The sequence below is a fragment of the Gymnoscopelus braueri genome (assembly GCF_963280865.1).
Source record: "Gymnoscopelus braueri genome assembly, chromosome: 11".
NCBI lineage: Eukaryota > Metazoa > Chordata > Actinopteri > Myctophiformes > Myctophidae > Gymnoscopelus > Gymnoscopelus braueri.
In genome coordinates, this window is record NC_137613.1 from 16720352 (window position 1) to 16733815 (window position 13464).

At 41.5% G+C, this 13464-nt stretch overlaps 1 protein-coding gene across 1 annotated transcript in view; it reads right to left on the reverse strand.

The window, feature by feature from the left end:
* Window positions 1-2561: 2561 nt before the first annotated feature.
* LOC308095483 (E3 ubiquitin-protein ligase TRIM35-like) overlaps window positions 2562-13464 on the reverse strand; it is a gene marked incomplete at both ends in the record, with an annotated part of 144944 nt that continues 134041 nt past the window's right edge. Inside the window, 2 exons of the mRNA XM_080442540.1 lie at window positions 2562-3176; window positions 3474-4391. Of these exons, the coding sequence (XP_080298666.1) occupies window positions 2562-3176; window positions 3474-4391 (1533 nt within the window). The remainder of the gene's footprint in view (window positions 3177-3473; window positions 4392-13464) is intronic.

Consider the following 13464-nt stretch of genomic DNA (forward strand, 5'->3'; position numbering starts at 1 on the left):
TCGCATCAGTGACGAGGTCCTGCAGATTCCTGCTCTACAACATCAGGAGGATTCGCCCCTTCCTCACGGAGAAGGCAGCCCAGGTGCTCATCCAGGCTCTCGTCATCTCCCGCCTGGACTACTGCAACTCCCTCCTTGCTGGTGCTCCGGCATCTGCCATCAAACCCCTGGAGCTTGTTCAGAAAGCTGCGGCTCGTCTGGTGTTCAACCGCCCCAAGTTCTCCCACACAACCATCCTTCTCCGCTCTCTACACTGGCTCCCCGTAGCGGCTCGCATCCAGTTCAAAACCCTGGTGCTAGCCTATAGGGCAGTGAAAGGAACAGCTCCTTCCTACCTCCGGGCTATGGTCGATGCCTACACCCCCTGCCCGACCACTTCGGTCTGCCACCTCGGGGCGACTGATTGCCTCGTCACTCAAGGGTCCTTCTGGCCGATCCACACGGTCACGACTCTTTTCTGTTCTGGCCCCACAGTGGTGGAATGAACTTCCCACTGATGTTAGGACAGCAGAGTCACTGCCCATATTTCGCCGCAGGCTGAAAACTCACCTCTTCAGGAAACACTACCCTTCCTCTCTGCCTGACCTACTTGTTGTTAACTAGTTGTACGAACGCTTGTTTTCTATTGCTGTATTGTTTATTGGAGTATTGGATTGTTTATTGGATCTTGTTTAGTCGATTCACTTATTTGTTTTAGCTCATGCTCATTTGATTTAGCTATTTTGTCTCATCTGTTTAAGGAAATAGGTAGCTGATATATTGCACTTTTACCTTAGCGCTAGGTATACTCTTGGTTGCTTGTTTTTTGCAGATAATGCACTTAAGACTTCTGGTGATTAGTAGTTTTCGTTCCCCTACCTATGTTGAATGCACTTATTGTAAGTCGCTTTGGATAAAAGCGTCTGCTAAATGACTGTAATGTAATGTAATGTAATCTGGTTCCTTGGTTTATAGAGCATTGTTACAGGTATAGACTCATTTGTTTGTTAATGTTGCTACCCTTTAAATGGTCATGGCCAATAACGTGGCATTGGGCGCTTAAAGTTAAATATTTAGAAAACTACACATTATTTCAAAGAAAAAGCCACCAGGCCACTAATGAGTTGTGACAGGGTGTGATTGGTGATGAGTGAGAGCAGGTGAGAGGGGTGGATCCAATCCATGGGAATAGGGGGAAGGATGCTGACTAGCTGACTCTTAAAGCGCTTAAAGTTACATATTAAAAAACTACACATTATTTCAAAGAAAAAGCCACCAGGCCACTAATGAGTTGTGACAGGTGTGATTGGTGATGAGTGAGAGCAGGTGAAGGGGGTCCACGGCCAAATACTTTGGGGTTCCTTGACATGAAAATGTTTGAGAACCACTAATTATGTTGTATTCTTATTTTACTTTTAATGTAAATTGTATTCTCTAATTTTGAATTAAATTTCACTAATATTGACCAGGCTGTATTGCATTTCATGATTTGTACTCAAAATGATTGATTCAAAATGTACTTGAGTAAAAGTACAAAAGTATCGTTATGAAAATATACTTAGAGTACCAAAAGTAAAAGTACTCATTGTGCTGAATGTCCCCATTTCACAAAGTTCAAGATGTATCAAAAAAAAGCAGATCTACAAGCTCACAATGCGTCGCATTGTGAGCTTGTACAGTAGATCTGCTATTTTCAAATGGCCGAAATATATATAGGGCTGAAGTGGTTAATGTATGTTTTGTAATAATAATCAAAATCTACAAAGTAACTAGTAACTAAAGTTTTCAAATAATTGTAGTGGAGTGAAAGTACAATATTTTCCTCTGAGATTCAGTGGAGTAGAAGTAAAAGTATTGAAAATTGTAAATACTGAAGAAAGTAGAAAATACCTCAAAGTTTGACTTAAGTACTGTACTTGAGTACATGTACTTAGCTACTTTACACCTCTGTTAGGACTCCCCCCCCCCCCCCCCCCCCCAGCATCATAACAGAGTGGAACCATAACCATCTTAAATGGGTGAAGTCGTCCTTTAAGTATTTCTAAAAGCACTTTTGAATGCTTCAGTATTTTTTTAAAGTGTGCACTCAGATACTTCACCTCAAGTATTAATTTGACAGAGTGACTTTTACTATTAATATTTGTCCAGCAGTAGTTATACTTTGACTAAACTACTGGGGTTGATTGAGTACTTTTACTTGTACTAACTCTTCTAGTGTATGATCTGCTGAATGCTGACTGTTACAAACACACGTCTGACTCACTTTACTCTCATCATCTTTAATAAGATCAAATACATCAACAGACATCATAGAAACTATAGAATTCAAACCTGATCCTTAAATGACAAACACTAAAACATGTTATCAGTAATAATCATATCAAACATGTCACCATTATACCAATAGAATGACATGTCTATCTGTCTATAATACCAAAGTCATTTGAAACTGTATGATATATGAATGAAATAATCACTGCAATCAATTTATAATAATAATTAATGACCTGTCATAAAATATTAGCCCTTAATCAATACCAGATCAATATATTCTGTCGGTTTCTTATTGGACGCCAGACGTTCTAACTGTGGTTTTCCAGAGTGACACAGATCTTCCCTGGTAACATCTTCAGAGACGGACTATCAAAATAATGATGATCATGATCAAAATTATAAATGTATGGAAACAGGGTCTCAGTGAAAGTGTGTGTGAAGGTGTGTAGGTGTGTGTTAGAATCAGGATCAGAGAGGGACAGCTGTCCTCTGTCCCAGTCCAGCTGGACTCTGATCCTCCAGGGTTTCTGATTCACTGAGAGAACAGTACGCTCATAATCATCATAAGCATCAGGCCCTGATGAGGAGAATGCTGTGTATTCACCCTTTACCCTCGTAGAACCCTCATAGAACCATATAAACCAGCCACCAAGCCTCCTTGTGTGTCCCTCCCTGTGGTAAGACTCCACACACAGACCTACTTGCCAGTATTTATTGTCTCCAACCTCAACATCCCAGCTGTGAGACCCTGAGTTAAAACCCTCAGAACCCAGGACACCCCCCCACGAGTCAAACCTCTCTGGGTTTTTAGGAAGCTGCTGCCACTCTCTTCCATATCTCACACTGGTCAGATCATCAGACAGCATGTATAAAGGATGAGCAGTGTTGGGGTCCAGGATGACAGGGGTGTAGGAGACAATGTCCTTCATCTTGTCCCAGACTCTGAAGGTCAGGTTCTTCAGGTGTTTGTCCTTGTCTATCAGCGCTCCTGAGACCGGCGGTGGGTCCTGCAGGGTGAGCTGGACTCCCTCCATCGTGGTCTTGTAGTTCTGCAGGAATGAGACGTGGTCGTCGGTTCTCGGCTGATCCTCAGCAGCTTGGCTTGCATTGGAGAGGGTTTCCATTTCTCTGCTCAGACCCTCAATCCTCTCCTTCATCTCCTGACTCTTCTGAGCCTCTTCCTCCCGCAGGGGACATTGTCTCCTGTAGGAGACAATGTCCTTCATCTTGTCCCAGACTCTGAAGGTCAGGTTCTTCAGGTGTTTGGCCTTGTCTATCAGCGCTCCTGAGACCGGCGGTGGGTCCTGCAGGGTGAGCTGGACTACCTCCATCGTGGTCTTGTAGTTCTGCAGGAATGAGACGTGGTCGTCGGCTCTCGGCTGATCCTCAGCAGCTTGGCTTGCATTGGAGAGGGTTTCCATTTCTCTGCTCAGACCCTCAATCCTCTCCTTCATCTCCTGACTCTTCTGAGCCTCTTCCTCCCGCAGAGCGACGATCCTGGCCTCCTCTTCCTCCTGTAGGAACCGTTGGAGATTCTGAAACTGTTCCTTAATTTGCGTCTCTGTTTTCCTGGCCTGAACCTTGATGTGATGTTCTATTTTGTCGTAACCTGTTTTAACTATATCCAACTTAATGTCTTCCAGTTTCTCCTTTAAACCCTCCAGTAATTCCTGGACCTTCTGTTTGCAAGGTCCAGACGCTTCGTCCACGGGTAAGAACTTGTGTCCGGCGTGTTCCTCTGAATTGCGACACACGAGACACATCGGCTGTTGGTCGTCCAGACAGAAGAGCTTGAGCTTCTCACCGTGTGCGGTGCAGAGGACCTCAGAGCTCACCGACAAGGAGCTCTGGCCTTTCTCCTCCAAGAGGTTCTCACACAGGTCCTTCACAACAATGTTTGTAAGAAGATGATCCCTGGAGCATCTTCTCTGACAAAAAGGACATTTATTTGTCCAACTTGCCATCCACCATTCCTTCAGACAGTCTTTGCAGAAGCTGTGGCCACAGGACAGCACAACGGGATGTTTAAAGATGTCACGACACACGGGACAGGTCAGCTCCTCTTTCGGAACAGTGAAACGGGAAGCCATTTTCTCTGCTGCTCCCTGCCGCTCCCTGGTCTGGAATGTTCTCTGAGGCTGTTACACCAGAGGAATACTAGAATACAAAACAACGATAACATTATGAGTATCAATTGTACAATTATCTACCAATCACAATTGCTATGCAATAGATGTAAAGGGTATTTGAGTTACACAACTCAGAACCGTGTCTTTGATGGTTTTATTATACTAACACACAATACAAACAAACACTAACAGTTTTAGACCAGTAAGTTATAAACATAGAAAAGGAAACACAAACAACAACACAACGAAAAATTACTGACATGAAATGTACACACAGAACTATAAAACAAATCAGAAATATATACATTTATCGCCGTGTAAACACGCTCTCAATTCTTACCGTCAATCCCTCGGAGCTCGCAATGGAAAATGACGAACGCAGCAATGACACCCTGGTAACTAGTAACACTGATGCCTGCTTAGACCACTTTGTCATTTTAGTGAGCTTTCTCTCTGTTTATATGGGTTTGGTCTACCCATGTGGGTGTAACCTTCTGTTGATTAATCATGTGACTTGTGTATTGTCTTAAAAGTGTAAACAAAGGCTTTAGCACTGTTCTATAACAGTAGCGACTGTCCCCCAGCTCCTCATCTGACCTAATCAATCAACACTCTCATGTGACTCTCATGTGACACATGCAAGTCCCCCGCTGTGGACCCCAACACCACAGGTCAGAGCTGTGGCCTTTAGAATCTGTATATATGTGTACCTATTATGACTTAATATCCCTCTGTAAATAAGATAGTAAATATATAAATTGTACTAGAAGGCCAGATGGGCAGGTAACATGTAAATACAAACTCCACCGAGAGAGTGAGAGAGAGTGAGAGAGAGAGAGAGAGAGAGAGAGAGAGAGAGAGAGAGCGAGAGAGAGGGGCAGTGAGAGGCAGTGACAGAGAGGAAGTGAGAGTGAGAGAGGCAGAGAGAGGGGCAGTGAGAGAGAGAGAGAGGCAGAGTGAGAGAGAGAGAGAGAGACACAGACAGACAGACAGACAGACAGAAGTGAACATGCATTAATTAACAAAGTTATGTATGTAAAGGATAAATCCTAGGTCCGTTCATGAAAGTCCTTGCGGTCTTGTTTCCAATGAGGGCCTGTGAGCAATTAGGGGTTAAGAGTCTTGCTCAGGGACAAATTTTATTTCATTGACACATTTGCTGGCCTGGCCTGGAATCGTAACTGGGGCAACCAGGGCCTCTGGCTCCCTAGGCGGGCTCACTAACCACTCAGCTATGGCCGCAGTACTGACTGAGCCATTGGATAGACAGAATTCGATTTCATATGTGGTAAGTTATCATACAGCATGGGTTGCTTATTATATACATACAAGCTCATAACGCGTCACATTGTAGATCGGCTGTATGTGGTTACTGTAGGTGTTGTATTAATAATTACATCTGCAAAGTAACAAGTAACTAAAGCTGTCATCTGCTGTAATTGTAGTAGAGTAGAAGTAACAAAAATGGAAAGTAAAGTAAAAGTACCTAAACATTGTACTGTGCATTGTAAGCACTGGCATTGGTACTTGAGTAAATGTACATAGTTACTTTTCAGCACCATTGAGGAGCCAATGACTGACAGGCTAGGTATCACCAGGTGCACTGATTGCTAGAGTGCAGAGGAACATGGGTTGATATTAATGGTCTTAACTCAAAATGTATATATCACACAGCTTAGATTTTTTGATTAAATCGGAGAGTGATGTAAAAAAATCTGTAGTGTAAAAGTTGCACGTTCATCGAATGTCAATGTATAAAGTTTCTTGTGTCTGGGTAGCTCAGAGCTCTTGACTCTGAACCGCAAGGTCATGGGATCGAATCCTGGCAAAAGCAACACTGTTTCGCTAACTACTGTAGATAACTGGTTCACAAAACATTTACCAATAAAGTTTTTTTTTGTCTCCTCGGAATGGAAACTAGTGTAAATAGTCGATCTACAAGCTCACAACAAGTTGCTATCTGAAAAGTTGTGAGATTGTAGATCGTCTATTTTCACAAGAAAGTATGTCATACATAAAAAACAGCTACTCTCAAAAAAGCATTTCATGTTATTGTTTAAAAATTGCACATGTCTGAATTAACAGGGTCATGTTTTGTACAATGCAATTTAAATGTAAACTGTAATGAGTGGGGTTTGAACCGGGGACCTTCGGTACATGAGGCTCACACTCTACTGATCAAGCTATTCAATCCAAAGCCTCAGACAGTGAAAAAGGAGAATCCAACAAAACAAAAGGGCGAATGAAGTACGTCATACATTGAAAAAAACTACTTTCAAATAAGCATTTCCTGTTATCTTTAACAATTGCACATGTGTTCATTGATACAGTCATGTTGTGTGCAATGCAATTATAATGAAGTTTACATGAGGTGGGATTCGAACCGGCAACCCTGTGGTTTCAAGGCAGATGATTAAGCCATTGGCAGTTATGGGGTCGGAGGGTCGGAATTGCGTCGGTCCCGGTCGCGGTTTGGGATCTCGCTGTCTCTAGCCATTGGACCAACAGACCTGAACTGGTGAAAAGGGAGTTAACACAGATGACACACTTTCACGCAAATTGCTCAGAAATCCTGGGTTTAAATGTTTTTCAAACTGCTCAAAATTGCAGACAATTTAAGGGCGGAGCTTACTGGTCAAAGTGATAGATGTGTTCCTCATGAGTCAAGGCACATGTGTAAGCAGGTTTAATGGCTGTCGGCCAAACGAGGCATGACTTTTGCCTGTTTAAAGTTTGCATTTTCAAAAAATTGCTATAGCGCCCCCCTTTGACCAATTGGAGTAAGATTGGTTTCAGTGATACTTGGAATGACCCTCTACATTATTGCAAAGTTTCAAACAAATGTGAGTCTGCATGTATGTGTTAGGGGCAGATGAATAATTTTCATAAAACTGCAATATTCATTGGCTTATAAAAGCTTAACGTTTTCACTTATGGAAAATCCGCTTGCTCACGTTTGTCGGCATAGGTCCAAAGTTCATGTGTAAAAAGTTTCGTGCAGATTGCTCAAAGATCCCAGAAAGCCATAGATTTTTACTGTTTTTCATATAATTCAAAATGGTGGGAGATCTAAAGGTCAGAGGTCAAAAGTCAAAATTTGAAAGTTGTTAGGCATGAGGAGACGCATGTGTGTATTGAAGTTTCATGGCTGTAGGTCAAACAGGGCATGAGTTGTACCTGTTCAAAGTTGGCATATTTCAATTGAGTGCTACAGCGCCACCCTTTGGCCAATGGTTGTGAGTTTCGGGTCTTCGCCGTTTGGCATAGTCCTCTACCTATTTTACATAAGTCAGCCTCCTGTTGGCGCTATAAAATGCAAATGTGAAAAATGCACGGCAGAGTAGCCGCAAACAGGCCACGCTCCCGGCATCCAGGTAGTGTGTGTGCACAGTTTCGCTGCGATCAAGACAACGGTGGCGGAGATACCACCAGCTGTACATAGAATGACAGAATGACACGGACACACGGACGGACAGACAGGGGGTAAAACATACTCTCTCACCATGCCTTCGGCTAGGCGGAGACAAAAAAAATACGAAAAAACACAAAATTAGAATATGGAGAAGATAAGAGGTTTAGGCCCGACAGCAACGACATACTCTTAAGAACCAGCAAGTTTCTCCATAAACGCTACCCTGTCGTCACGCTTGCGAAAAAAAGAAAAAGCCCCAAAAAAACAAACATTCTTTGTCTTGTTAAAGCCGGTACACCTCAGGCCCTGTGGTGCCGTACCGCTGTGGTATGTAAAACCCATCAGAACACCATCTGGCATCCAAATCTTAGGCGAACGATGGTGCAAAACAACTGCAACTCTTTGACAGACAACCGCATATATAGGCCTCAGGCATCTACACCAGTGGTTCCCATCCTTGTGTTGATCAGGGCAGGGCCCACTTGAAAAATCTCGAAAGTAGTTATGCAAAAATAGCAAATCTTTAGATATCTCTTTCACCTACAGTATAATAAAAATTATTAATCGATTCTTTATTAATACGTTATCGATTAGCGATATTTTCTTTGATTAAACTGTGTAGTGGGCTTTGTGCAGGATGTACGTGCATGGGAGTGTGCTGCTATGATGATGTGTAAAAGACAGATAGGCCACTAGTTACAGGATAAGTCTGATAACCTGCGCTGGCCACAGCGGGTTTTGCCCCAATTTATAATTCATGTCCACCTGTCATAAAGGGTCATAAATCACTGACTCTCATACCTGTCAATCAAATACATGCGAAGGGTACATACATTATATCCAGTGGTATTCAACCTTTTCTGAATCGGGGGGGCCCAAGGTGAAAATCATGAAAGTGTTCGTGGCCCACCCATCTTGACCACTTAACACGGCAGTCGTGTTATTCGTCACACTTAATCGGATTGTTAGCTTATAGATCAGCACGTTTTTTTTGTGCTATTTATTAAATGAAAAGTTTTGAACATTTTCCACAGATTATCAAATGCCCAAAAATAGGGACGCCAGGTTGAAAGTGGTTATTGGGACTATGTTTTTCACCCTGTCCGTCCGTCTGTGTGTGTGTGTGTGTCATCTGTCTGCAAATCGGTACACAGTATAGTCATGTGATCAAGACGGATGTGTCCTATATATTTCAAATTCCATCCTAATAGGCTAATTGGCTTCCAAAGTCTGCAGGATTGGTTTGTTTGGAACAAAATGCCTCAAATCATGAACGTAGAGTGCGATTTTGCACGTACATTCCCACTATATTCCTCGGAAGTACCGTGAAAGGCCTAAGAAGAAATGGCATCCTTTTCACATTAGCCTATTATAGTGCCACCAGGAGGCCACAATAACCTATACCTGATCTGAAGGAGACCTGTGCTCCGAGGAGCACTTTTTCTAGTTATATCTGTCTTTGGGTTTTTTAAATATTAAACCAATGAAAAGCATGAAAAGATTAAATAATAATTTGGATCCATTGGAACACAAGTCATGTACTCCCCCCCCCCTCCCCCCCGTTTCCTGAAAAAGTAACTGTTTGGAAAGGTTTCCCTGCCCGATATCGACGATATAAGACCAGCAGCACCCAATACACTGCCTATAGTAGTCACCCCTTGTGGCGAGAACTTGTGCCATTTACTTCAAGCTATTGATTGTGGCCCAACTAAGCTCAAACAGATCCACTGAAGTTCTTATTTATTGAACAGCAGCAGTACTAGACAGACTCCACTCCAAAGCTCTCCACTTCCTGCATTTTTCATTTTATGTGTGCTAACCAACTGTGTGTAGAGGTCTGCATAGTTGAGCTGGACACCTCTGGTAGACAGAGTTGACATACCTACACATACGCAGCCTCATTATAACGGCTTGGCGTCACTTCGCTGCTCAACAATACTCATCTCAGACCACTGTCAGTGTGGTTTTGTGAGAAAATAAAGCAAACGGGTCTGTGAAAACAAGCCCAAAAGAAGACTATAGGACAAATGAGCACTTTAAACCTACTGTAAATACACATCGGCTTTTTGAAAATAGCAGATCTACAAGCTCCCAATGCGTCGCGACACAACGTGTTGTGAGCTTGTAGATCTGCTATTTTCAAAAGAATCTTGGGGGAAAAAAGTTAAATGGCTTTGAAACATTTTAACAACACAAATCTGGTACGGATCGAGTCCCTTGCACAAAATATTTTCGGATATGCGGACAACTACATATTTACAAGCGACTTTACAGAAAAACAAGCCTTCCAGGTAAGTCGCTTATAATAAGCGGGCATGGCAACACTGACTACTGTAATGTCCTTGAGCTCGGTGTTGTGACGGCTGCGAACGTTTTGCTTCCAGAACAATATTTGTCTGGGTGTGTACAGTTGTTCTGGCAGAGAGCTCTCTCAAGTGTATCCTCTTACAACACTGTCATCCCTCTCAGCGTTCCTGCCCTACCATCAGTCTCACACAGAAGACCAATAAAAGAAACCACAAGCCAAATTAACACATTTAGACCGGGGAATAAAGCATCTGTCATTTTAGATTTTAACCCCTTTAACCATTATCTTATACTTTGGCTATTCAAAAAAATTGCAGATATACAAGCTGGCACTATGAGCTTGTAGATCTGCTTTTTTTTTATCATGAAAATTTGTGTAAATCTTTGAATATATAATTTTAAAGCAAACATTTGTGAATGGAATCTTTGCTTCTGGGGGATTCTACAAATGTCTTCTAAATCCTATTTCTTTTTTGAAAAAACATATGTTGCTACAATCAGTGTTTCTCAAACTTTTTTGAGGACCCCCAAAATGATATGTATTTGGCTGCGGACCCCCATCTCAAAATATGTTGTTCCAGGGAACCCCCCCCCCCCCCCAGAAGCAAAGATTTTAGTTAAAAAATTTTGGATTTAAAAAATATATATATTCAAAGATTTGCACACATTTTCAAGATTTTTCAAAAATAGCAGATCTACAAGCTCATAGCGTGGCACTTGACCTTGTAGATCTGGTATTTTTGAATAGCCAAAGTATAAATAATAATGGTTAAAGTGGTTACACAGATGCGTTCCCGGTTTGAATGGGTTAAACTGACTCACTCTCGCTTTTCTTTTGTGCAACAAATGTGCTCTGATATTGACATCTTTTTTTTTTTGATAGCGCTGTAAGGTTTCCTTTCCCTCTGCTGCTGATGTACTCCGACAGCATAACAAACTCCAAGACAACAAACAAAGCAGAAGTGGCGTAACGGTCTGAATAAACCATGAGGGCCAGCTGGATTTGTCTTTTCTCGTAAGGTGATGGGTGCATTTTTTTGAAGGCTGCTCAGGTGCCTGCCAAGCTAGAACACTGACTCCCCCCCCCTCCACTGCCACGTTGTTTACTTTACACAATGCTTAAATTAAAGGACATGTAATCATCAATCCACAATGCTCAACCTGTGGGCCGTGAGGCGATTGCAAATGGGTTTGCATATAATTAGCAAAACCCTAATTTTAATGGTAAAATATCACGTAAAAAAAAAAGACATGGTATTTTTTCAAAAAAAAAAAAAAAAAAAAAAAATTGTCATAGGTTCGGTATTTGTAGTGTCCCCCATCCAGTTACTACACTGGCCCGGGGTGCAGTCCGAAGAAAGAGAAAAGTAGAAAAAGAGAAAAACATAGGAGAAGACAAATAAGACTAGACAAGGACAACAAGAACTCTGTCACAAACTGTTAGTCAGTCACAACAGGAGGGAGACGAAAATAAACACAGACACACACAACCCACAAAAGTCAAAACAACAAGTGAACCTTGGTGTCCTCTTCAGTGAAAAGGTGGGTCTTAAAGCATGTTTTTTAAAGTCCCAAGGAGTCCCGTGGAGTCTTCATATACAACAATAAATAATATTGTAAAGTACGCTATTTTTACGTTAGTTCCATTGATCCAAGCCAGAACACGATCGATTGATTGATCAAATAAAAATAAACATGCTCTGAAAATGCATGTGACCCACCCATCTGACCAATGAAGTGGTCAGATGGGTGAGTCGCAAAAAAATCCAAGATTTTAATCCTGGAACCTATCTGTGTCATTTTAGATTTGAGCTATAACCATTATTTTATACTTAGGCTATTAAAAAATAGAAGATATACAAGCTCATAGGCACCGAGTGCCATGCAGTACTGTGTGTGTGTGTGTGTGTGTGTGTGTGTGTGTGTGTGTGTGTGTGTGTGTGTGTGTGTGTGTGTGTGTGTGTGTGTGTGTGTGTGTGTGTGTGTGTGTGTGTGTGTGTGTGTGTGTGTGTGTGTGTGTGTGTGTGTGTGTGTGTGTGTGTGTGTGCGTGCGTACGCGTACATATGTGTGTGTGCCTGACAACATAGACCAGCTAACTATGATTATGAGATATGTCGGGTTCCCTGAAGGATCCACTGAGGACTGCTTCTTGGAACTTCTTCCAATTACCAGTCACACTGGCAGAGCCATGTTTTGCGCAGTTGCAGCAGTGTTGGGAATGATGGGTAGTGATATCAACAGTTTAGGGGACAATGCTACGACTATGCCAGTAACATGTCGAGCACGTATAACAGAATGCAATCACACATACATATACAGTATGTGAATTAAACCCACTCGCAGAATAGGTCCCATGCACAGCGGCCTATACATTAAATTCTAGTTGGAGTGAATACTGTTGCCTGTGGGAAAGTTTGTTTGACAAGTTATGAACATTTTTAGTATTTTTACTTTGGTGCTTTAAAGGTAGGGTAAGTGATTTTCTTTGGTTAAAATAAGGGTTAAATAGCATTCTGATAGTGCGCATTGCTATAGAGTGTTTGTTCAGTAACAGGAGTCTCCATGTCTCGCCAGCTCTTTACTAAACAGAAAATGCATTTTCATTTTGTCAGGATACCAATTTTATCCAATGAGGATAGAGAACTCAGACAGGATACAGTTTAAACAAGTGAAATTGAAAGTGATGACACAAAGAAATGAGCAGACAAAATTGGAACTGGAACACTATGACTTGGATTCATGGGTACTCTCTCCTGATTGGCTGAAATGTTGTCACCTACTGTACCTGAAAATGTATTTTCTGTTAATTAAAGAGCTGGAGAGACACAGAGACCCCTGTTACTGAACAAACACTCTATAGCAATGAACAACTTTTTGTTTTGACCAAAATATATCTATATATTTTGATGCCACTACTCTTGTAATATCACTCAAGTAAAATGTTTAGTAACATATTAGAATACTTCTACCACCACTGCTCACACGTCAGCAGTCAAAGCAAGGATGCATTAATTACAGAAACCCATCCAGTCACTCACTCCATGGCATACTGTGTAATTGAGGATGATGATACCCCAAAAAACTGTTTTTGTATGCTTTATGTTATTGACCTGTGTGTGTGAAAATATAAAATAAAGAAACCTTTAACAAAAAAAAAAGAATGTAGAGCTAAATTTAACACTTATTTCAACAAAACCTTTTTAATAGACAATAACATGAACAGATTCTGGTATGGTTCTTTAAAATTGTAGTATAAAACAACAAGTGGACAATAAAAAAAAAACTAAAAGTGCATATATAATCCTTTAAGGATTACTTGCCTGTTTATTATTCGTTAATGCTATATTAATGGGACATTTTAT